The 23,096-nt window shown below is 40.7% G+C and overlaps 3 protein-coding genes across 10 annotated transcripts in view; 2 read left to right on the top strand and 1 right to left on the bottom strand.

The window, feature by feature from the left end:
- The first annotated feature begins 484 nt into the window (after positions 1-484).
- samsn1a (SAM domain, SH3 domain and nuclear localisation signals 1a) lies at positions 485-9,551 on the top strand. Of its 2 annotated transcripts, none has more exons than XM_008426008.3 (8): positions 485-890; positions 4,790-4,870; positions 5,103-5,231; positions 5,646-5,763; positions 5,844-5,995; positions 6,078-6,299; positions 7,761-7,908; positions 8,794-9,551. In XM_008426008.3, the coding sequence occupies exons 1-8, from the start codon at positions 486-488 to the stop codon at positions 8,946-8,948; spliced, it is 1,410 nt and encodes a 469-aa protein (XP_008424230.2). In that variant the 5' UTR covers position 485; the 3' UTR covers positions 8,949-9,551. The 2 variants fall into 2 exon arrangements, with proteins under 2 accessions (XP_008424230.2, XP_081470878.1); XM_081614752.1 differs by lacking the exon at positions 485-890 and adding an exon at positions 3,771-4,039.
- A 929-nt stretch (positions 9,552-10,480) lies between these two features.
- On the top strand, positions 10,481-15,321 carry hspa13 (heat shock protein 70 family, member 13). Its single transcript, XM_008426007.3, has 5 exons — positions 10,481-10,651; positions 10,752-11,092; positions 11,739-11,952; positions 12,142-12,309; positions 13,471-15,321. The coding sequence occupies exons 1-5, from the start codon at positions 10,627-10,629 to the stop codon at positions 14,049-14,051; spliced, it is 1,329 nt and encodes a 442-aa protein (XP_008424229.2). The 5' UTR covers positions 10,481-10,626; the 3' UTR covers positions 14,052-15,321.
- Positions 15,322-15,798: 477 nt separating this feature from the next.
- gdpd5b (glycerophosphodiester phosphodiesterase domain containing 5b) overlaps positions 15,799-23,096 on the bottom strand; it is a 33,913-nt gene continuing 26,615 nt past the window's right edge. For 2 of the 7 annotated variants that reach the window (XR_535224.3, XR_535222.3), the window contains 9 exons: positions 22,436-22,586; positions 21,744-21,965; positions 21,490-21,647; positions 21,246-21,393; positions 19,511-19,593; positions 18,886-18,900; positions 17,510-17,622; positions 17,006-17,299; positions 15,799-16,906 (listed from right to left, as the gene is read on the bottom strand). Coding sequence is in view for 4 of the 7 variants with exons in the window: in XM_008426005.3 (XP_008424227.1) it covers positions 16,824-16,906; positions 17,510-17,622; positions 18,886-18,900; positions 19,511-19,593; positions 21,246-21,393; positions 21,490-21,647; positions 21,744-21,965; positions 22,436-22,586 (973 nt within the window). In the remaining 3 variants the exon portion in view is untranslated. Of the gene's footprint in view, positions 16,907-17,005; positions 17,305-17,509; positions 17,623-18,885; positions 18,901-19,510; positions 19,594-21,245; positions 21,394-21,489; positions 21,648-21,743; positions 21,966-22,435; positions 22,587-23,096 lie in introns of those variants that run through there. The other 5 variants (XR_535223.3, XM_008426005.3, XM_008426006.3 and 2 more) reach the window with 5 other exon arrangements.

Raw genomic sequence — 23,096 nt, 5'->3', positions numbered from 1 at the left:
CACTTGTTTGCTTTGTCCAATGAAACAGTTTGGTAAACTGTGAGAGGGACTTCTTATGCCTTTGACTAAACAATGAGTTTCCTCTTGACAGTTTTACTTTGAGGCAAAACTTCTGCAGTGCACAACTGATATTTGTGACTTGGATAAAATCATGAACCTTGACTTTGAATCTCTGCAGCTCCTCCGGAGTTACACTAAGGTATTTTAACACCTTCTCTGATTAATGCTCTTCTTAGATGCCTGGTCTCCTCAGGTGGACGGCCATGTATTTTTTGGGAGTTTTGCAGATGTGTCACATGTGTCGTGTCAAAAAAAAAAAAGGCTGGTGTATTTATAACCTAACCCTGTGATAAACTTCTCCTTAACTTTGTGCTGACGAGTCTGTGGTGCACCTCGTTCTTTATCATACTTTTTTTTTTTCCACAAATGTTCTTGGGTTTTTCTTTGGCTCGCCTCCTTTTCCAGTGAGTTCCCCACCAAACATAATGAGCCCACTCTTGGAACCACAGTATTTGGACGTGCCATACACATCTAGACCGGATAGGAGGTTGTGGCTGGGCAAATCCTCCACTCTCCCCACCCCGGACAACTCAAACCCTGGCCGCTGTGTGGACATGGTCAGCCTACCTGGAGGAGCAACACCAACCCACCACCAACGCTGGAGCAACCCAGGAGACAGCAGCCCCGCCTGGGGGACCATAGAGCACACCTGCTGCCGGCCCCTCACGGAGTACCGCATGCTCCCCCAAGAATTTGCCGCCCTGCATGGAAAGGAGTGGGATGGGAAGCAACAAGCAGTGATGGACCAGAATGGAAGCCTAAAAAGGAGCTGTCAGCTTCAACCAAAGGTGCCACGGTCTGTCACGGAGGTGGATCTGTCAGAGCCAAATGTAAGCAATGAATTATGTTCTTCAATAAGCTTTAAAAAAAATACAATAAAAAAAGGTCCTTTAAATATTGACCAAAATATGCAGAAGGACGTAGCCACATATGATGGTTTGCCACAGTTTCTGTGCAGATTATAGACCACTTCCTGCTCTCTGCCTTAACATAATCCAGAACTGACCAGAAGAGGTAGCTGCTACCATTCATTGGGGGCTTTTTGTTTGGAGGGTTAGGTTAACCCTAACCCTATCCAGCAGATTACCTAGGACCAGTCAAATACGTCATAATAGTAGTGTGTGATGTGCTGTAGAGCAGAAGATTTTCCACACATAAGAAAACAAACAAACAAACAAAAACAGGAATACTTCAACATCTTGAAATCATGCAAACAACTTAAAGTCTGATATTTCTTTAGATGAGAAAAACATCAGTGTATGTTATTGGGAATAGACAAAACCAAGTAGTAAATAATTGTGATGGGGAAGGAAAATGATGCAAAACTGTTCAAGTATTTTTTTTTTAAGAAAACTAGTTTTATCCTTCTGTATTTTACTCCCTGTCCACTGAAACTCCCAGGTAAAATCCAAAGCAATAGTTGACTTCACAATTCAAATAATTAGTAACTAGAGAGCTGCTGTGTGTATTTTCAGCGCAGTGCAAATCCAGCTGTCAAGGTTTGTTGGAGAACATGAAATAAACTGCATCACTAAGACCAAGGAGCACAGCAGAAATGTCAGGAATAAAGTTGTTTAAGCAGATTTAGGTCATTAAACAATATTGTGATATTATCAAAAAATGTGAAGTTTGGCACAAATGGACAGATGGGTGTTCTCACTGAATGATAGGAGTGCAAGCAGAGCATGGATGTGCAAAGATCCACAGGTAAAATGGGATGAAATACTCTAAAGAAAACTATAAGATTTCCTCTTTGCAGTTTTTTTTTTACAAACCACAAAAGGGACACATTTAAAAAATGGGAGAATTTCTTTTGGTCAGGTTAAGGAAATATTTAGCTTTTTTTGGTCAACATACAAAACAAAGTGTGTATTGACACCAAACACTGCACATCTGAACATCCCAACAATGAAACAAGGTGGTAGCAGCATCATGCTGTAGAACACAGGAGTTGACAACCAGGCTGTCTTTCATTCTCCTTCAAAACTATGTGCTGCGTTGTCTTCATCTCATAAAATCCCAGTGAAATACATAAAATTTTGAGACTGAAACATCACAAAATGTGAAAAGAATCATTGAATGCTATTAGAGTTCAGTATATTCACTCCAGGTTACCATATAGGAAATTAATCCATTCTGAATTGAGCATTAACTGTGTATTTTTCTATTGTAATAGTGATTACTTGCTGTTAATACCTTACAATAGTCTAGACAGAGCCAGGGGCATTGCCCTGGTGAACAGTTGGCAATTCTCAGAGCACAACCCTCGCTGCTGGTCAGAGAGCACGTGCAGGATCCAGCATGTGTCACACAGAGCAGTAGTCAAAGCTTAACATATTGAGGGAGAAACAATCAAAGATGAAAAAATGGTCTTACATAGAGATTTAGAGCTGCCTATGGAGCAGCAGGGACACTGGTTCTTAGTAACAGATGGAGCTAAGACAACATTAGGCTTAAAGGTTAAAATAAAAAATCTATTTTTGTGATGGCTTTCATTCTTATTGGGATGTGGCAGAAAAAAATGGCTTTGCTCAGATGCTCTTTCAGATGTAATGTTTTGGCAGGTTTTGAAAATGATGAAATGTTTTACCATAAATTTGCTAAAAGGTCACATTTTTTCTGAGCTTCCATATTTACATCGTTGTTACTAGTGTAACAATGAATTCATGGTGAATTATTATACTCTTACTTGTGTGTACTAAAGATCTGGAAACATGTTTGGATTGCAGAAAGGTGTGGGAGCACCTAACTGAAAACTAAGTGAACAACAATATAACGCACTCCTCTCCAAAACAGAAGTTTTCCTTCTCGAACTAAGATGAACAACCGTCTCACCCCAGAGCCAGGAGTCTGGGAAGTCATAGATTAGAAACCTTAATCTGAATAGCCAGGAGTTCATGGTTGATTGAATTGCAGCGGGATTATTCAGAGGTTTTGTCTGTTGAATTCTTTTGTGCAAGTAACCAAATGAAACCAGCTGTGGCATAACCGCGGCAACAAATCCCCACATGATTGCATCGGAGTGATCACGTTCTCCAGGAAGGTTCTCTCAGTCTGGTTATTTTATTATTTTGAACTAAAATCAGGATTGCATGTGTAATCTTTTTTTTTTTCAAGGTAGGATATGCAGCTTGCTTTAAAATCGGTAACCCAGAGAAACCGGAAAGCGTTTCGACACAGCAAAGTTGCCACTTTGAGCTGTTTTCTGTGTCATACCTAAGCGCTTCCTCTAAATTTCTCACCCCACGTTAAGAAATGACTGATTACTCCAGCATCATTTACCATCATCCACTTCCCCATTGCTATTTTTAAAAAATTAATTTCTTTAGGAGAAAAAAATCATTATTACACATTTTCTGTTGTATTTTTATTTTATTTTTTTGGCTGAAATGAGACTGGTTGGGATTTATTGGCAGCGAGGGAATAATCGCATTATACCACAACATGACCAACAGTGGTTACGTGACTGACATTTACTTAGCGAAATTACTGGCCCAACTCTGTGGATTAACCACAGCAACACAACATCGGTAGCTGACGTGACGCAAGCGCATTCTCATTAAGTTGCCCGAGATAATATCGAAAAAAATATATATAAAAAACAAACACTGCAATTAGAAACCCCAAACTGAGCCGTTCCTGGAAGTGGCTGAAAGTGGGTTTTTTTTTTTCTTTTTTTTTTTTTCAAGAAGGCCACAAAATGCACACTTAAGCATTTGTGTTTTTCCCTTTCAAAGCAATACTGCAGCAAGAAACACAGTCAGTTGCCTCACATCCTGTGTTTTGTGAGGAAGTGGCCCAGTCAGCTCATCAGACAGTCAGCCTGAGCGTTAAGTTAACACATCACTGTCAGATCAGTGAGGGAGAGGCAAGAAAAGAGCAGCAACTGGCCAAAACAGCAAGAAAATTCATATAGCTGAAAATGTTACAAAGAGCAGCGTCTAATGTGTCAGACAAAACAAGGAGCAACAAACCGAAGGTAGGTTAAAAAAACTAAACATAACTAATGCTGGTGGAACAATTTAATCCTTTTAATTAACTTTGTATCATGTTATTCTTGTCCTAATGAATCAAACTGTAAATTACATGAAATTGCCCCTGTTTTATAGCTAAAAGTATGCAAAAAAAAAAATAAAAAATGTAAATAGATTCATCCAAACACTGGAATTAAAAATGAGAGTGAAAACAAATGTTCTGTTCATATAATCGCTGGCAGAGAGCCGCACAAATCTAAGCAGTTTCTGCTACATTAACTCAATCTCCCCGACGGCTGTCTAGGAGCATAGAGCTCATATTTAACCAGGATTTCCACAGGATTAATCATTTATATAATTATTTTTGGTGCTCTGCACAGGGGATGATGTGTGTGAGTGTGTGTGTGTGTTGGGGAGAGGGGTTAGGTTTGGGAGAGATTATGATGACTTTTAGTTTTATGAAAAATTGGGAGTGCCAGAGAAAAGCAAGCTGTGAGTTCACGTCTAGTTCTGTGCGGACATAGTAGTGTCGTTTAAATCTGCCAGCGCTGCTTCATGGAAACATGTAGACAAATGGAAATGATTAAAAAAGGTAAATTTTACTCATGTTATTTGCAAAAGAACAGATGTTTTTGTGTCTTTGCCATAAAATAACCCAGATTCCTCAGTCTTTTGTTAGTAGACAGTGGCAGGAAATTTACCCACAAACTGTTCAAGTAAAGTAAGAGGACGTACTTTTTTTTTGTCTCTTTTAGCGTTCCACAAGCTTCGGCAGGTTTGAGGGTCTCAGACATCACTCATCACAAGCCAAAATAGAGGAAAATGGGACAACTATGGTTGGTGGACAAGCTTGTTTTTTTGTGCATTCGTGTTTTATAACAAACATCAATTCCATGTTGTATAATATAACACCAAAACCTTTGTCTTGTGGATACGCTAGAGTGCTCATATTTGCACAACTTTGAAAATGTGCATTGAAATGGGCTTTTAGCTGAAATTTATGGAGCAGAAAAACAAGTGGTTTACTTAATTCCACCTTTTTTTTCTGTCCACCATTAATCTCTTCAGCTCAGAGAAGAGTGCGACAGTCCAGATCCCGGTAGATCAGCTGGATTCGGCAAAAAGATGAAGGAGATCTCGCTGACCATGAGGAGAAAGATGGGCAAAAAGCACGCCAAGTCTCTTTCAGAGGAAACGGTGAGTCTTTTTTTTAAGATGCTTTCTTCACTAACCGGGATAAATCTCTTCACTTTGCATGACAAGCACTTCAGCTGACACAGATAACCAAAAACCCCCCTTTGTACCTGTCACAGCATTTACTGCAGCCCTGTGCTCTTCCTTTATCACATTCATCTAACACAAACCCACATCCTCACGCAGGACGCTGGCCTGAGCAACAATGCAATTCTGCTTTATACTTTGACCTGTACAGAATTAAAAAAAAACATCTTTCTGCAGTTTCATACTTTGCTGTCGCACAGATTCAGAGATTCAGAGATGCTAAACTTTGAAATTTTAGCATCTCCGTCTTTACTTGACCCTGTATGTTGTAGCTTACTCTCATGTCCTTGTTGATTAATATTTTTTTTTTTGCCATTTTATGTGATCCAGGGGGACGACACAGACAAAGACCCAGAAGCAGAGACAGAGAGCAGCCCAGCAGTTGAGAAAAGCTCTGCAAAGACGAGCAACTCCTTGGAGAGTCTGTACAGCGGCCAGAGCTCCTCCAGTGAGTGTTTACATCCGATCCATGCACAGTGAAGTGTTAAGAACCGGAACTGTGTATTTATTATTGGTTTGCCGGTTCAGGTGGAGTCACCAGCGAGTCCAACGGTTCCAGTCAGAGAGACAGCCTGAAGCTGGAGGAGGATGGCTCCTACCAGGGTCAGTTCTGCGGCCGGGCTCGGGTCCACACCGATTTCGTTCCCAGTCCTTATGACACAGACTCACTGAAACTGAAGGTAACTTCCAGCAAAACTTGTCCTGCTAGTAATGGAGACTTGGACAGAAAATAACTTTTCAACCTTTAATTGGATTTTGTAGGTTGGTGACATCATCCACATCATCAGGAAGCCTCCGATGGGCATCTGGACCGGCATGCTCAACAACAAAGTCGGCAACTTTAAGTTTATCTACGTGGATGTTTTGGCAGAGGAGAAGGAGAAAGAAGAAGAGGAGGAAAGTCCAAAGATCAGGCAGCAGAAGCTGTGCAAGAGGCCACGACCCAAAACGCTGCTGGAGTTACTGGAGCGGCTGAATCTGGAGGTGAGGACAGGATCCAGGAGAAATCAAGGCATTTTTGTCAAGTTAGAAATTTAAGCTTTTCAGTGATCAATCAGATTCAAAACTTGATCTCGTAATTCCTGCTTAGTAACTTTCATAGCACTTAATTCAGTAAAATGTTGTTGGCCTCTTCATTAAATATAATTCCAGATTTCTTTGACCCTGAGATTGAATCATAAATCAACTCTGAGAAAGGCTGAGATCAAAACACACTTCCACCATAATAAACAACTCCAACCCTAAGAACATCATTACTTTACATTATTTTATGAACCTTCATGTCTTTGTCATGTTTACACTAGACAGTTATTTACAGAGTCTACAGGCATTTACACATGTCTGATGAAAAGTCAGGAATAAAACAACGTAGCTGTTATCTAGCTTTAGCTATTAATTCTACCTAAGAACAATGAATGCTGAATATTGACCTGCAACTTTATGAACCTTTAGATGAGGGGGTCTGCAACTCAAATTGTCAAGTGCCACTGTTTGGGAACTTTTGGATGCATCCATGTTCCAACACTGCTGAATCAATAGCCAGGCCGTTGCCAAACTTTCTGATATCCCAAAAGAGGTAACTCAGCCTTTTGGTTTGGTTCAGGTGTGTTGAAGCAGAAATGAATACAGACGTTTTGAGACAGTGGCACCTGAGGAATGAAGTTGCAGAACCCTACTTTAGACCAAAGACACATTTATAATGGGTGGGTCAGAATAACACCAATGATCTTCCTATGAGAAACACATTCTGAGAGATGAACTTGAAAATAATTTCTAGACACCACAAATCATTCACAGTGACTTTCCACAAACTGAGAACAGGGGAACAGAGCATGCAATCAGTCTTTACAGAATTTTTTTTTATAAATATATATGGTGCTTTAAGAGAAATTTAGTTTATTTATTTTCACTTTGACCTACTTTCTTGAGAGACCAGAAATACTTTTCATGTTCAGTTCTCAGAATGTGCTTGACAGTGAGATCAGTGGTGTTGCACGTCTCCATCCTTCATTTCCTGTGTGAATAACAACTAACTGTGATGAAAATAAGTGGGAAATTTTTGTGATGGTAGCTGATTTTAGACAGCATACGTCTGCTTTTGGTCAATGCTAGCTGCCTGCTTGCTAACAGTCTCAGTTATTCTGTACTGTAGAGAAGTCTATAAACCTGTGGACTTCTCTGTAAATCTCTGTCAATAATTATCCATTTCAAACACGATGAAGGTTTAGAGGCTTATAAACAGTTATCGCACATGAAGCTGAGAGGTTTTTGAGATTAGAGATCCTTATATTAGAAGTTTAACCGTCTCAAACTAGCCATTATCTGGAGCCTTCTGGATTTGCACTAAATATGCAAAGAGAGATATTGTCTGCTGTGAGATGGAAGCAACGTATAACTTAACCTCACTTTAAAAAATAATCCCTCTAATGAATTGTTTTGCTTCAGGAATACGCCTCTGCCCTGTTGCTGAATGGCTACCAGACAGTGGAGGACCTGCTGCACCTGCAGGACAAACACCTGATAGAGCTGAACGTCAAGGACCCCGAGCACAGGCGGAAGCTGCTCGCTGCCGCCGACTTCTGCTACGTAGAAGGTCAGCCGCATCCTGAGCAGTCGTCCTCTCAATACAACCCAATCTTAAGAATCAGCACTAGACTGATCTGTTTTAGCCATTGCAGAGACGTTCTCATTACCTTAGAAACTGTTTCAGGATAAGAACTGAAACAATAAGGTTTTTTGTTTTTTTAACCTGTAGCTGAAACCTGCTTCTGCCTGCGTGCCACTATGCACTTATGGCTCACCAGTGATTTCCTGTCAGTCAAACAGAAAGCGCTCACCAGGACAGAAGGCATTCTTGTAATCTGAGATCTCTAAGCAGGAGGGCTGATTATCACGTAGCTCTGAATGAGAACAAAACTTGCACTCGCTTGCGATTCAGAGAACTGCGACATCCACTAGTGGGGGTTGTGCTGCATCCGGCAACTCAGAGAAAATGTGATTGAGAAGCCACTGATTGTTGTTTATTTGTTTGGGTGATGGCGTGAGCCCCAACAGATGGCAGCCGCTGCAGCAGCGACGCTGCCAAGCCTGTTGACGTGGATGAGACGGCACTAATTTAATCAAGCTGCGCTCCATTAGGTTAGGGCTGTGGTCAGGGGGATTAGGAGCTTCTGACAAACCACAGAACTGAGGAATGCTCCCTGCTTGTAGAGGGGGAAAAAAGAAAAGAGACGGGGATCTGATGCATTCGTTTGCCTATCAAAAAAAGCTACCACTGCTCTCGCAGGCACATTTGACTCATGAAGAAACATGTTCCTGTAGCAGAAGTAGATCAAAAGAGATATTAGAGATTCACGATCAGTTTCCACTGACTTGCCACAGATGTTATCTTCCTCTATGTAGGCAGAAGCACCTTATCTCTCAACACATTTTTTATTTTATTTTTTTTAATTACATTTGATTTTCTTTGCGGCTGCAGGTGATGATACGAGCAATGCAGAGGAGCACAGATCTTCCCACGGCCAGCAGGAGGAAGACAGCGACTGTCCCAGAGACTCAGGCTGCTTCATCCCGTCTGAGTGTTCGGACACTAAGGAGGACACAGAGCACGTCGCAGACACAGCGGAGGCATGAGGCGCTTGGCTTATCAGAAGGATTCTGAGAAATTTGGAATATAAAGTCACACTTTTTTCCAATAATTCTGATGAAACAGAAATCTAAAAATCCTCTCAACATGTAATGTTTACACCTTGTGTCCTGACCTGGAGCTTGTATAATGTGGGGGCGCTTTACAAGATGAATGAAGAGGGGATTGCAGAACAGATGTTCAAAGTGTAATCTCATCCTTGTGTTGCATTATGAAGGTAAAGAAGTTAACAGTTTATTGATATGAAGTCAGTTATATTTATTACATTGCAAATGATCCAGTGTTTTCGCTCGCAATTGTTTTAAACCTTTATTTGTCACAGATGAATCACTTTTATATTTCCCATCACATCCAGGCCCAGCCCAGCCCAGCCCTCGGCATTCAGTCCTTCATTTCCTCTGAATGTGGTGGTTCTGGTGAATGTTTGGCTGATGGTCTATATTACACACTGTACATAATATATGTGTATTATTTTGAGAGTGTCTGTTTGTGTATGTGTAAAAGAGTAAACCCTATGCTAAGTACATATGTATTTATCTGTTTTCACGACCTTTTGTAAATAAATCAATAAAAAAAATATACCATTATAATTGTGTCTTCATTCATACCACCGTTGTTTCTGATTTTTATCAACAATTAATAAAAAAAATTTGTATTACTATAGAAATAAATGCATTGTATTATTATTATTATTATTATTATTATTATTATTATTATTATTAGTAGTAGTAGTAGTAGTAGTAGTAGTAGTAGTAGTAGTAGCACTAGTAGAATTAGTTGTTGTAGAAGGAAAAGAAGAGGTAGAGTGCAAGTTTGCAGTATGTAACATTTTATCCAGCTTAAAGATAATTTCTAAACGTTGCTGCATTTAATGGTAAATAGGAAGTCGGATTCCGATTTCGATTATTGCATTTCCACTTTAATATGGAATAGTTTCCCAGTTACTAACTTGAACAAGATTCTTCCAGCGTGACTGTTACATCATCTATAAAAATATTTTAAATTAAGAGATTTTGTTTTCTAGTAAATGTTAAACCACGATACAAATAATTTCTTTTCTAGAATTTCAAAGCCTCCTTTCCCCCACTGTTCTTTATTTAAGTAAAAGCTTTACCAGTGAAACGGTTGCTGTTATTTCGCCCGTTTGGCGCTTACTTAAGTCGTTTGATGCCCAACTTTACTACTACCACTACTATTACTACTACTATTATACTGATAATATACAATAATGATAATGTATTTTAGGATTTTCCTCCTTAATTGATTAAGTTTACATCTTTAGAAATTAAAGTCGAACATTAAAATGGTATACACTATGCATCTAGACGTCGGAGGTTTCTGATTTAAAATGCTCATTTCCGAGGTTTTGTAAATGCAACATATGACGTGAACTTTCAATGACTCTAGATGATTGGCTGAGAGCGCGAAAAACGTCACGAGCTTTGACTTCTCACTACTATTGATGGAAGTCGTAGTCAGTAGCTATCATGAGCTGAGCTACGCTCCTTGTATGTGGTAATAACTGAAAACTACATTACCCATAATCCACAGCGAGCAGTAAAATGTTGACGTGTATTTTAGTTCAGTTGCTCCTGTTGTCTGAGCCGGTGTTTCCATTTTAGACACATTTTAGGAGTTTGCTGTAAGGTCCAGCTGTTTGTGACAATGTCCGGGGAGATTTCTATGATCGGTAAGTCTAATAATAAACAACTTTTTAAGCTAAAACCCATTAGAGGCTCGGTTTGTTGTCCCACCTGTGATTGATAACCGTTTCGGTTTCGTTGCCGCAGGTTCGGTGATCCTGGCCCTGTTTCTGGCTGGGTATCTGGGACAGCAGTACTTGCCTCCCCCCAAACCCAAAGTGATCGGCCTGGACCTGGGCACCACCTTTTGCTCGGTGGGAGTCTTCCTCCCGGGCAGCGGGGAGGTGGAGGTGATCGAAGATGAGGAGGGGAGGAAGAGCATCCCTAGCGCGGTTTCGTTCACCAGCACTGCGGTGCTAGCCGGGTACGAAGCCATGGATGTGGCGGACAGCAACCCTCAGAACACCGTATACGATTCCAAGAGGTTCATCGGGAAGGTATTTGAGGCGGGTGTCCTGGAGCAGGAGAGCGCCAGGTACCCGTTCCAGGTGGGTCAAGCTGGGGCTCATTGTACGTGGGGGAAGCTTGGGTTACTGCATTTGCTGTCAAAGAACATGAATTTCTAACAGCTATTAGTCCTTTTAAAATATAATGATGCATACATTGATTTATAATATTTTATAATAAAGTTTAAAAATTGGTAAAGTGTAGCTGTAGCAGTAGAGATTGAAGCAAACGTGGAAGATGTTCTGGTCAGGTGAGGCAAAGCTTTAAGTTTTTAGCCAATATGCAAAACAAAACTGTGATAAAACCGATTCATCCTCCTGGAAGCAACAGTGGCAGCATCATAATGTGGGAAGGCTTTTTTTTTTAGCTACATATATGTATATATGTTTTTGAAGGTTTAGAAAAAACACAACAAACTTCTATATTCTGTGCTTCTTTGTGTTGGTTTACCTCATAAAATCTCAACAGTTAAAGTTTATAGCTTTGACTTGAGAAAATCTGAAAAAGTTAATTGGTTGTGAATGTTTTTGAAATGCACAGTAATTGTCAAATAAATTCAGTTCAAAGCTGTACTGAAACAGCTCAGTGTTGCCCCTGTCATCATTCAGATAACTTTATTTCCAACAGCTTCTACTTTTGCATGTTCCTTCCTTTCTAAAAGCCTCTGTCCTGCGCTTTGTTCTCCAGGTGGTAAACAACAATGGAAGCGCAGAGTTTGTGATTTCCACCAACCACACCTTCACCGTGAGCCCAGAGTTCATCGGCTCCAGGCTGCTGATGAGGTTAAAGAAGATGGCTGAGCGACAGCTGGGCGTGCCCATCCAGAAGGCCGTCATCTCGGTGCCCGCAGAGTTCGACGAGCGACAGAGGAACTACACGGTCCGCGCCGCTAACCTCGCAGGTCAGGTGATCAAAAGGACGGTTTGAAGCGACGCGAGGCGCCTGATGTTGCTCTGTTCCTAAAGTGTCTTTAATGAGCTCATTGTTTTATCCACAATGAGCCTGAAAATTACACAACCATGGTTGTGTAATTTTCAGGCTTATTGTGGCCTGAAATTGCAACACTGACTGTCTGGTCGTGGTTTGACAGGTTTGGAGATCTTGCGTGTGATCAACGAGCCGACGGCTGCAGCCATGGCCTACGGCCTGCACAAAGTGGACGTGTTCAATGTCCTGGTGGTGGACCTGGGGGGAGGGACTCTGGATGTGTCTCTGCTCAACAAACAGGGAGGCATGTTTCTCACCAGGGCCATGGCAGGTAATTGGATACAGCTGTTAGGAAGATTTTTCTAATCGACTCTACGGCATGTAACATTCATGCAGTGCCGTGAAAAACATTGCATGAATGCTAAACACTCTGTGAGGTAGCGTTTTTATTTTTATTTTTTTCATACCTACATGTTTTACGATTGATAGATTTTATTTATTAAGAGCAAAACTCTCCAAACCTACCTGGTCGTGTGTGGAAAAGTAGTCACCCTCTTCGTTAAATCCTATTTTAAAGATGTTATCAACATTGAATTCAGTTTCACAAGTTTGACCCAGGACTTTTTACTGCCAGTGCTGCGGAATCAACTTATCGTTGTGATGGAGCTTACAACATGAAATGGCCTAAAAGATTTCATAAAGCGTCGTCTGATCGAAAGAAATTAAATAACAGATGAGAGTCAAAATCATTGACTATGTAGCCATTTCTGTTGTTTTTGGGGAATCCAGTCGACCTCCGAGAGAGCTGTTGTTAACAAACGGAGAAATGTGGAACAATGGAGGCCATTTACCTTTATACAAACCATTTTATACAATGAGCTGAATACCTGTTATTCCTTGTGGCTCAATAACATTCATTTGAATAAGTCCATTAATCAACAAAATTTTTTATATGTTAAAGTTATTAAAGTTGGGTGATTCTTTTTTGTTAAATCAAGTGTGTAGGATGTGACAAAATTTTCAAAGCATTAAATGTTGTATTTTAGTTTACTTTATCCCTGCTGTGTAGGATATTGCGACAAAACCTTATTAAGAACAGTAATAAATTATTAGTAAATTCAATATATTAGTAAATTGAAACTGGCTTCTGTGGTGCATTTGTGGTTCTGGAAAAGTTTGAAAGGTTACCTTGGAAAATTCTTGAAAATGCTTGCATTTTACGGTGGGGGAAAAAAAATGTACAAACTTTGTTTTTACTCAGGTGATTTTTGTCCTTTGTCATTTAGTAATTATCTGACACACATGGGGAAAAAACTAAATTGGTAAAATCTGTAAGATACATACATATTTATATTTGTTTATGGAAATGAAAAATAAATGTTTTATTTTCACAAAAGTGTGGAAATAAAATTGCAATACCACTTTGTTTACCTTGTAGAATCAATATGAAATAAGAAATATCTAATTCTTTTAAATAATATGTTATTTGCAGGTAACAACAAGCTGGGAGGTCAGGACTTCAGCCAGAGGTTGTTCCAGTACACCAGCGAGCGAGTTCGGCAGCAGTTTGGCGTCGCCCCCGTCCTCAAGGAGGACATCCACCGTCTCCGACAGGCCGTGGAAGCCGCCAAGCTCAACCTCACCCTCCACCCCAGCGCCTTGATCTCCGTTCCCCTCCACCTTCACGCGCACAATGGCTCTGGGTCCCCGGAGGGCCCCGCTCCTCCTCCGGTTCTCTTCCAGGTGGAGGTCAGTCGCCAGCTGTTCGAGGGGCTCAACCAGGACCTCTTCCTGAAGATCCTGGTCCCGGTGAAGACGGTGCTGGCCGAGGGCCACCTGCAGAAAGAGGACGTGGACGAGATCGTTCTGGTGGGAGGGTCCACCAGGATACCGCGCATCAGGACGCTGATCAGCGAGTACTTTGGGAAGGATCCCAACACGTCGGTGGACCCCGACCTGGCCGTGGTCACGGGCGTGGCCATCCAGGCCGGCATCATGGGCGGCTCCTGGCCGCTGCAGGTGAGCGCCATAGAAATCCCCAACAGACACCTTCGCAAGACGAACTTCAGCTGATCCTGAACCAGGAGGGAGGGAGGCTTCCGATTCCTGTTCCTGTCCACCGCAACACTCCTGGTGGTTGGAGAGAAACGGCCGACACAGGGAGCATCGTGTTTCTGTCTGAAAGCCGAACGTGTGGCTTCTTGAACTTTGTTTCCTCCCCGAATGAGAAATGTGTCAGTTACAAACAAAATGTGTTGAAACACTTTTTCCTGTGTAGGTGACTTAAAAACATGCTTGCTTTTTATTGCACACTCAGCTTCAGCAGTAACGACCTGTTTAGATGTGTTCACTGCTCTGTAGCAGGAAGTATTATGATCATTCAGGAAGCAGTTTATTTTAACTTTGAAGACTAGCCGGAACAGCTTTCAACTATTTATTTATTTATTCTAGTTGCATTTCTCCGAGTGTGTGTGTGTTTTCAACGGACCTTTGCTCTTCCATCTGCAAGCTGATACACTGCGTGTCGGTGCCTTTTCAGAAAGCTGCTAATCTGTGTGAAAAGCCTCGCTCCATGTCAGCGCTTCTCATGCCGCCGGTTTACTGCAAATCACTGGAACCTGAAATATGGCGGTACGCTCAGTTCATTTAAAGTTTCTCTGCAGAGGGGACTACTTCCCTCGTAACTCAAGTGTTCCGATGGGGTCCAGACTTTTCAGGTAACAGAGGGATCGTCCCAGAATGCTCTCTGTTTTTAGTGCCATGGTTTATTTGCCGCTAAGTAAAGTAGAAGACACACTCGATGCACTTTGACTCATAACTGTTGGCTAACTCTTCTTCTTTTGTGCAATAACACACTGTAAACACATCAGCTTGGTGTTGGACTGTCTGCTTCGGCGGCTGAAACTCAGTTCTGACAGTCCAACAGAGGGTCCAAAGTGTCGTTCATCAGTGCCTTGTTTGTATAATACTGTTAAATGCAGAGTGTTTAACAGACAGTGATGTGACATTATGTCTAAACTCTGTTTAATGTATCTTTTTACAAACCAGATTTGAGCTTTTCTGCCTGTGTAGAAGGTCTCAGCCACGACCCAACATTCCTTCTGTAAAACATCACAGCGTTGCATCTTTTGCCAAACTTAATTTGTAAAAAGAAAAAACAGTATAACCTGAATTCATGTTGAATAAGCTTCTGTATAGAAACTGTAAAGATTACATACGCCCTTATATAAAAGACCCAAGATCTATTTTTGTACTGGAAGTTTTCAGGATCAAACCGGTTACTTGATAAAGAAGGAAAACTGCTGTGAATCGCTGCTTTTCCACATTAAAATGTCATTCCTCATCAAGTCTAATGGCCCTTTTCTCAAAAACCTCAACCATATTGTAACCCAGGTAATCCTTCACACACTGATGTTTGCTCTCCTTCCAGCCTCAAAGATGAACATTAAGTTGAGATCAATTTTATTTATCCAACTTTAATCTTCGGAGTGTGATGTAGTGTTACCGGTCTGTACAGATGCACTGAAATGTTTGTCCAATCAAAAATATTTTTATTTCCAGACTTCATTTTATCCAACTATGCCTTTTCAACCTTCTTTATTTTCTTCCTAAGTTCTTAGATTCTTTCATCAAAAATAGTTTGTATCCCCTTATGGAAAGGTTGGAGGTTTTATTCAGAATAAATGCAAATTGTTCACCCTATTTTTGCATAAAAAAAAATAGATACAGCCTATAAGTTCAACAGGCCTCTGAGCGGATGTCAACCACTCACTCAAACCATGACAAAAAATAAAAAAAAAACGGGGGTCGATAATATAACTTAATTTAACTCAAGATTTTCTTTACTTATAACATTTCATGGAACTGGCAACATTTGGAGATTATCTGTAGAACAATCAGGACAAATGTTTTTATTCTGTCGCATCGCAAGAATCAAACTCAAATGTACAATGAAAAAAAGGCGACTTGTTTCCCAGTATGTGCTGCCTGTTTAACATGCAATATCCCTTCAACCAGCTTCACTTTATTTTCCAGCACAGTATTTACACCAGAAGTCACATGCAATACGTTTCCCGACATGACGATGCCAAAGAATGACAGCAAATCAAAGGCCAGCCTGTTCATCTTGTAATGATTAAAGTGTCACATTGTTAAGTTATACCTATGATTACACATTCGTCATAACACTGCACACAAGGTAAAAAAATATACCCAGTCAGAATCCATACATTATATTGAACACATTACAAAAGGAAACACAAACAGTTAACCAAGAAAAAGCTAATCTTAACCCCAGAAACCATTTTTCACCAGTTCTTCTGGTTTTACTGGGAGCACTGCTCACACAAAGTCCAGAAGTTTCCAATACTTGGATCCAGTGATCAGAAGTACGGCAGGCAGGGAGCATCAAAATACTTTACATGCACCGTGTGAACATGGAGGAGAAGGCAAAAATGTCTGTAAACAGTTTCATCTCTTTAAATATAAATATTAATTTCATGAACTACAGCAGAGACTGAAGGCAGGAGCATCATGCTGCTATAACATTTACAGATCCTAATATAATTATTAACCGCTTTGGAAACTTAGCTTCAACTTAAAAAAAAAAAAAAAGACTGATGGGGAGCCCCTGAACATTTAGATATTGAAGTAGGAATCATCAGATTCATCTTAAATCAAGTGCATGTAGTCTTGTGCAATAAACGTAAAGTGAGGAGAAACAAACGGTATTTACAGAGTGTACAGAGCGCAGCGGGGCGTTTCCAGCAGCTCAGGAGGCTGGGAGTTCTCGTCATCAGGAATGATGCTTCCTGCGTCACCACAGCAGACAGACGGAGTAGAAAATCACTGGCTGATACTCTGATTGGTGTAGGAATCAAAGCATTGCTCTTCATACAGCTCCTCAGCACTGCCACCGTTCCTCACCTCTAGAGGGCGACAGAGGATAACAAAAAACAAACGTCAGCGTTCATCAACTCCTGCAACTTCCTAACTCCTACTTGCATTGACTCGCTCCATGGACTTACTTTTGCTCCCCAGGGCTAGAGGTTGTCTAGACAAACTGGCCTATAAGATCTCCTACTCTATGACCCAGTTGGAGGCTTATGGGGGAAGATGAGTGCGAAGAGATGGAATGATGGATGGATGGATGGATGAGGGGAATAAGGGGCAAAGTAGGCAGAGAGGTTTAATGAGCGATGAGGAAATGTTTGGTGGAAAGGGGAGACAGTCACTGCTTGCGAAGAGGAATGGATGAGGTAGGATGGTCAGGAGGCGATACGTCACACAAAGGATGCTGACGGGGGGAGCCATTACTGAGGCTGAGCTTTGACATGGAAGAGAGGAAGGAGAGCAGCGACAACAATCACAAACACGCACATGCAGGTCGACAGGGGTTCCAACTGATTTGTTACTGGTCAGGTTAAGAATTTAAATGTATTTTTTTTGGGGGGGGGAGGAAACAAAATCAGTTCAGGAACCCAAATCAACAAGTATGCAAGTATTTTTCAGGCCAGCAGCAGGAATCCTACCGGAGAAGATCAGTTTCTCCTTCATGACGTTGATGTCTCGACTGGACGTTCTGACCGCTGCGCTCAGCATGATCTGTTCAGGATTGTAGCTGCGTATGCCGCTCATTCGATACCTGCACGGGTCACAAGGTTTGGTCAGAAATCACACAGAAGGTTGGTTTCAACTCCAAGTACTTTGCTTCCTCTTCTTGCAAAATGAACATGAGGGAAATGATTTGGGCTGGAGTGAGTAAATAATCAAATTGATCTCTTAAATAATTTCTACATTTTTGCTCAGGTTTGGCTGTGAGATTTTGTTCCTGGAAAAAGTCCTGTGCTGTCTGAGGACATGTCTGTTTAACATGATGGTGGATTAAAGTATTGTCTTCATCTCATATCGAAATTAGTTTGATGAACTGAGATATGAAGGTGGATAAAAACACAAGAAATTTCTCACAGGGGTAATTTCTTTGACGAAACACCCATATTTCAATAACTAAACTGTTGAGAAGATACTCTAGAAATACCCTTTTACCACCATTAATACAACACCCCCCGTTTTAAAAGGGTAACTAATTAATACATGCTAATAAATATGTTCTGTAGAACGTTCTGGGTTGCTCCTTTTCAGCAGATAAGCTCTCAGGCTCTTCAAAGAGATTTTTCATGACTCAGACCATCACACAATGGTTCCTAATTTACAAAACTAATACTTGATTAAACAACAATCAGGAAAAGGGCATTATGCAAGCGAAGCAATTAATAATGCTGCACATCCGCTGCATTATTCAGCAGCACTGAACATTTTAATGAATGGACCTTCTGTGCAGCTGTGGTTTATGGTTTTCCCAGTTTTATTAAGGATTACTCGTCCATGTGGGACAACATGACCTTTACATTAATGAAAACAACCGTTCTGACGAATTTCATTAACTTAAAGAGTATAACCCACAATAAAGTCTGAATAATGAGCAGAGGCAGTTTGATATGAAATGTATTTGATTTGTAGCTTTTATAGGTAAAAGCTAATCTTGATCATATTGTTCAACACATTAATATCGGTGAGATATTTCTTTCTAATAGTATTCAGAGGTTTGGGGAACATTGATTTTCCATTCCTTTTAGGAACAAGTGGTTGAGAAAACAGGTAGCAACAACAAAGATTCAGATGTAGTAGAGTTGATGAAGATGAGAATAAATACAGAAAGATGGTGGACTTGGAGATTGTGAGAAAACTCTGAATAAGATTTTATATAAACAAGGAGAGCAACAATGTAGAAAAACAAGGTGCCAAAAGGTCAAAAAAAGCATCAAACAAAAATAAATGTGGGTGTGCAAGAACAGAAACGGGGTAAAAGTGGAAAAGACTTGCGGGTCAGAGAAGGTGACCCGGTTACCTGATCATGTGATAGCTGAGAGAAGATGCCAGAATGCAGCAGAAGAGGAGGAGAGCATGCACGACAGGCGGAGGAGAGAAAAAGAGAGAGAGAGAACAAGGCAGAAAGACAAAAAAGGACAAAAGAAGGCGGGAGACAAGAGGTCAGTTTAGATGCCGGCAGAAGCTAAGCAGAAAACACACTTGTACCGGATGGTTACAAGGGCAGAGAGGGAGGGCAGGGTGAATAAGCTCTCCATCCAACCGGGTGACAACAGGTATCACCAAAACAAACAATCAGTTTTCAGAGAAACACAAACACAGGAGAAGTGTTGAGGGTTAATCTAAAGCTTCCATCAACATGGGGAAAGAAGGCAGCCGCAACAGCTAATAAACCAAAAAGACAGGCAAGGTAAATTAGCGTCAACGTTCTTCGGTCATTACTCTAAAGACGAATATTAGCAACTATTATGTAAAAGAAATACTAATCAAGTCAGACAGTCTGCTGTTGGTCAGCTCTATGTGACACATTGGACCAGACTAAGCTGTAAATGTGGAAAAAATCCTAACATCAAAATGGAAAAACCTTCACCTTTGTATGTGCACTTGTTTTGACAACAATCACATCATAACGTGTTTGTACTTACTTTTGCAAAACAAATATTCCTATGACTACAGCAAAGGAAATGAGGTCTGCAGACACCCATATCAGCTGGTAGGTTCTTGGGCTCTGAAAACACAAACATGCAGTTATCATAAACTTGAATTTTATAGAGTCCACCACCAGATGGAGCCATTTTCCAAAACACATTTTCAATACCCCAAATTGGACACATTATAGTATACTTGGATCTTTTTCATACTTGGTAAAAGAAGGAGGCGGTGATTTTAAATGAAAACAAATAAAAATGTCAAAAGTGTCACAAATTAATTTAGAGTGTACAGAAAGCCTCTGGCAACGTCAGTTTTCAAACCTTACTGTAAATTGTCCCTTGGATTTATGTCCGGACTATGACTGGATCATTCTAACATGAATATGCTTTGAATTAAACTGGTTCATTGTAGATCTGGATGTATAAGCTCATTGTCAAGTCTCAAGTCCTTTGCTTTCTTTAAACAGATTTTCCTACCAGGACTGTCCTGCATCTACTGTAGCTTCATCAAACAAACCTACAACTCTGAACAGCCCCTGATTAAGAAAAGCATGTACACAGAATGACGCTGCCGCCATTTTTCACAGCAAAGAGGGCAGCATTTGATTTTTTGCTACATACATTGCACGTAGGCCAGAAAGTTCCATTTTAGTCTTGTGGTGCTTTACTAAGGTTGAATTTCGCAATACCAATAAACCTCAGTCTCAAGTGATGTCTAAAGGTAAATAGTTGCCATAATATTTATAGGTATTAGAGAAAAGAGAATTGAATACAAAACAGAGAAGAAAAAAAAAAAAAAAACTATTTTCCTCTCACCTCAACTTGTAACAATCTGCACTACTTTGCTTTAGTCTATCACATAAAACCACAGAATAATCCATTTAAAACTGTGACTGTAATGAAAGAAAATTCGAAAAGTTCAGAGGAGATTAGTTTTTGTGCCAGTCACTGCACGTCTTCATTTGAACACAGGAAGAGGAAGTTTAGGAGTTAAAACTGCTTTAATCTTGGTTCAAACTGACTGACAGTCCTGCAGATGCCAGAGCAGACCAGATTCACCCTGAGCTCCACAGCAGGAAGTCAGGGGTCATGTCCACAATACGTCAGGCAAGGGGTCCATATGTTGGACCAGATGGACAGACTGGTCAAACATTATGGATTCGTGGAGCAGGAGGAAAGTGGGTCAAACAGACACAGTGTACCCATGGAGGGACGTTTCAGTGGACGAATGATCCAGAAACCCAGGAGCTGAGTATTCTCCTCTCTGGGACTCTTTAACGAGTCAGATAATGACGGCACACCAGGCACAGAACAGGAAACAAATATGTTCTGCTGAATGATGTGCGCTACATTTGTCTCATGAAAATGTTACAAGAAAAACATGTAAACAACTGTGTCATTTGAAAATAAATATTGAGTAAAGATTAAATATAATGGGATTTGCAGACCTAATCTGACACCACTTCAGTTGTTAGACCAACCTGCTATTCATAAGATGTATTTCATTCATATTATATTATTTTTCCAAGCTGTGAAGAATCATCTTTAGCGAGAATAATTTCCAAAGTGTCCTGGCAAAAAGTGAATTTTTGTCGTTTGAATGAAACTCTTAAACTTCATCATAATCATTTTTTTTGAATGACCATGTGTGTCCTGCTCCAGCCTAGAGATTGGTGACGTAAAAAAATGGCTCCCAATGTGATATTTTTATCCAAGGGATACATCTTACCATGAGCCAGATGGGAGAAGGCACCTTTCTGAGGATATGTGGGGCCTCTGAGGAGACAGCCGACACGCCGCTGCACCAGAGCATCGAGAACAGCCACGGCTCGTTGACAGTGTAGAGCGTAAGGCTGATGTTGTTTTTGGAGAAGTTTCTGCAGCCAACAACAAGATTCTTAGAAGCTCCACTGGCAAACAGTCAGATCTTCTCTGGAATTGATAACCGATCAGGGCTAGGTGTGTGGACCTACGTGATTTCATCAGCATCCACTTGGTTGTATCTGAGCAGCAGCCCTCTGATGCCAGAGCTGTGCAGATGTTCTGGACTGTGTTTCACCAGCGAGGTCTGGATGAAGCCAGGTGCCCACTGCTTCACCTGCTCTCTCTCATCATCCTTAGTCCACATCACCTAACGTGAGCAACGACGGGGAACACGAGAGACTGCATTTTTAAAACAGGTTGCATCAGGAAAACTGTGCCCAAGCTACAGATATTTCCCTCGTACCAGACTCTGAAGAAGTCCAGAATTCTGCACTACTTGCAGCGTCTCGTTGATCCACGTGGAGTTGAAGGGGTGATCACGAGGAGGCCTCCGCAATCTGACAACTACTGTGATGTTGTGATCGGAGGCCATCTTAAGAAGCTGCTCCAGGCTGCACACTCTCTGCTTTAAGGTGAGATTCCTTTCCTTCTGGGACATGGAGCTTGCGGTCCAGAAGGGGTCATTCTAAAACAAGATGATGGGAAAAACACATGGATTTAAGAGCAATTTAAAGGAAGGGGCCTTTTCTATAACGTGTCAATTCTGTGGTTGGTTCAGAGAATGAGACTTTTAACAGATAACAAAAAGACCGAACAGAACACAGCAACATTTTCTTGAATGAAGAGCAGTGATAAATTTGAAAAAATTTACTTTTGGCTATTGTACCAAAATTAAAATAAACTTTAGTGGCATGAAAGACAAATCTACTGAGGTCAAGGCAGCGGTTCTCCTAAATTAGTTCTGCATTCATGCTTAACTGCATATCTGAATTTCCACAAACCCTAAGGGGAACATAATGGATCAGTGAGTGAGAACACACTGTGCTAAAGAAAGACAGTTAATGGCTTTTACCACACAACAAAATAAACACAAATAAGACACTAATTAATTTAGAAATAAATCATGCTTAGTGTATGTTAGGAACTAGGAAGTACCTTGAGGAACCACTCTCCTGCGTTGAGCTGCTGCAGATCCGTCCAGTTGAACCATGAAGCTGCTGTTGTTTTTCTGTCTGGAAAAACCTCATCCACGTTTGTGGTTCTCCGCAGGGTGAGGTCATGCATTAGGAAAGGTACGCCGTCCACACTGGTGATCAGACGAGGAATACAAAGTGCAAACCTTTAACAAACTCCCAAATGTAACACACGCTACTTTTTGTCCATCACTTTAATCATTATATTTTTTTATATATGATTTAATTTAGTAAAGTTTAGTAACCGTTAACTCTCAATTGTAAAGATTAAGAAAAAAATTTAACTATTTCCAGTGTACAGGTTTCTACATGACGGTGAATATGAGTAAACATGTTAAAAATAAGTGGAAACTGCAGGTCATAAGCTGGAAGGTCAGGCTGGTGCACTAAATACTGCAAACAGGACTTCCTGGTCTGTATTATTTCATATCCCAGGCAAAAGCATGATTCCCGAATTTGAATTCCAAATATTGAATGGGAATAAATAGAATCGGGTAAGGAAAGAAAGCCCAGATATGAAGCTAGTCACTCCCAATTACTTTACCTGCTGATAAACAGCAGAATGACCAACTATTATCATTTGTGCCTTAATTTCTACTCATTGACAGATATGATTTTAAGCA

This window comes from Poecilia reticulata, chromosome 13 (assembly GCF_904066995.2).
Source record: "Poecilia reticulata chromosome 13, P_reticulata-male-v2, whole genome shotgun sequence".
In the NCBI taxonomy this organism is placed as follows: Eukaryota; Metazoa; Chordata; class Actinopteri; order Cyprinodontiformes; family Poeciliidae; genus Poecilia; species Poecilia reticulata.
Note: the sequence above shows the minus strand (reverse complement) of the source record. Positions and strands in the feature narration are given on the sequence as shown.

Bases quoted from the DNA above. Each gene is read 5' to 3' on its own strand.
- hspa13 (XM_008426007.3), top strand. From the start codon at position 10,627: ATGTCCGGGGAGATTTCTATGATCG. The intron at 11,093-11,738 runs GTGGGTCAAGCT...TTTGTTCTCCAG, and splicing joins GCGCCAGGTACCCGTTCCAG to GTGGTAAACAACAATGGAAG. The intron at 12,310-13,470 runs GTAATTGGATAC...TGTTATTTGCAG, and splicing joins TCTCACCAGGGCCATGGCAG to GTAACAACAAGCTGGGAGGT.
- samsn1a (XM_008426008.3), top strand. From the start codon at position 486: ATGAGCCCACTCTTGGAACCACAGTATTTGGACGTGCCATACACATCT. The intron at 5,996-6,077 runs GTAACTTCCAGC...TGGATTTTGTAG, and splicing joins CAGACTCACTGAAACTGAAG to GTTGGTGACATCATCCACAT. The intron at 6,300-7,760 runs GTGAGGACAGGA...GTTTTGCTTCAG, and splicing joins TGGAGCGGCTGAATCTGGAG to GAATACGCCTCTGCCCTGTT.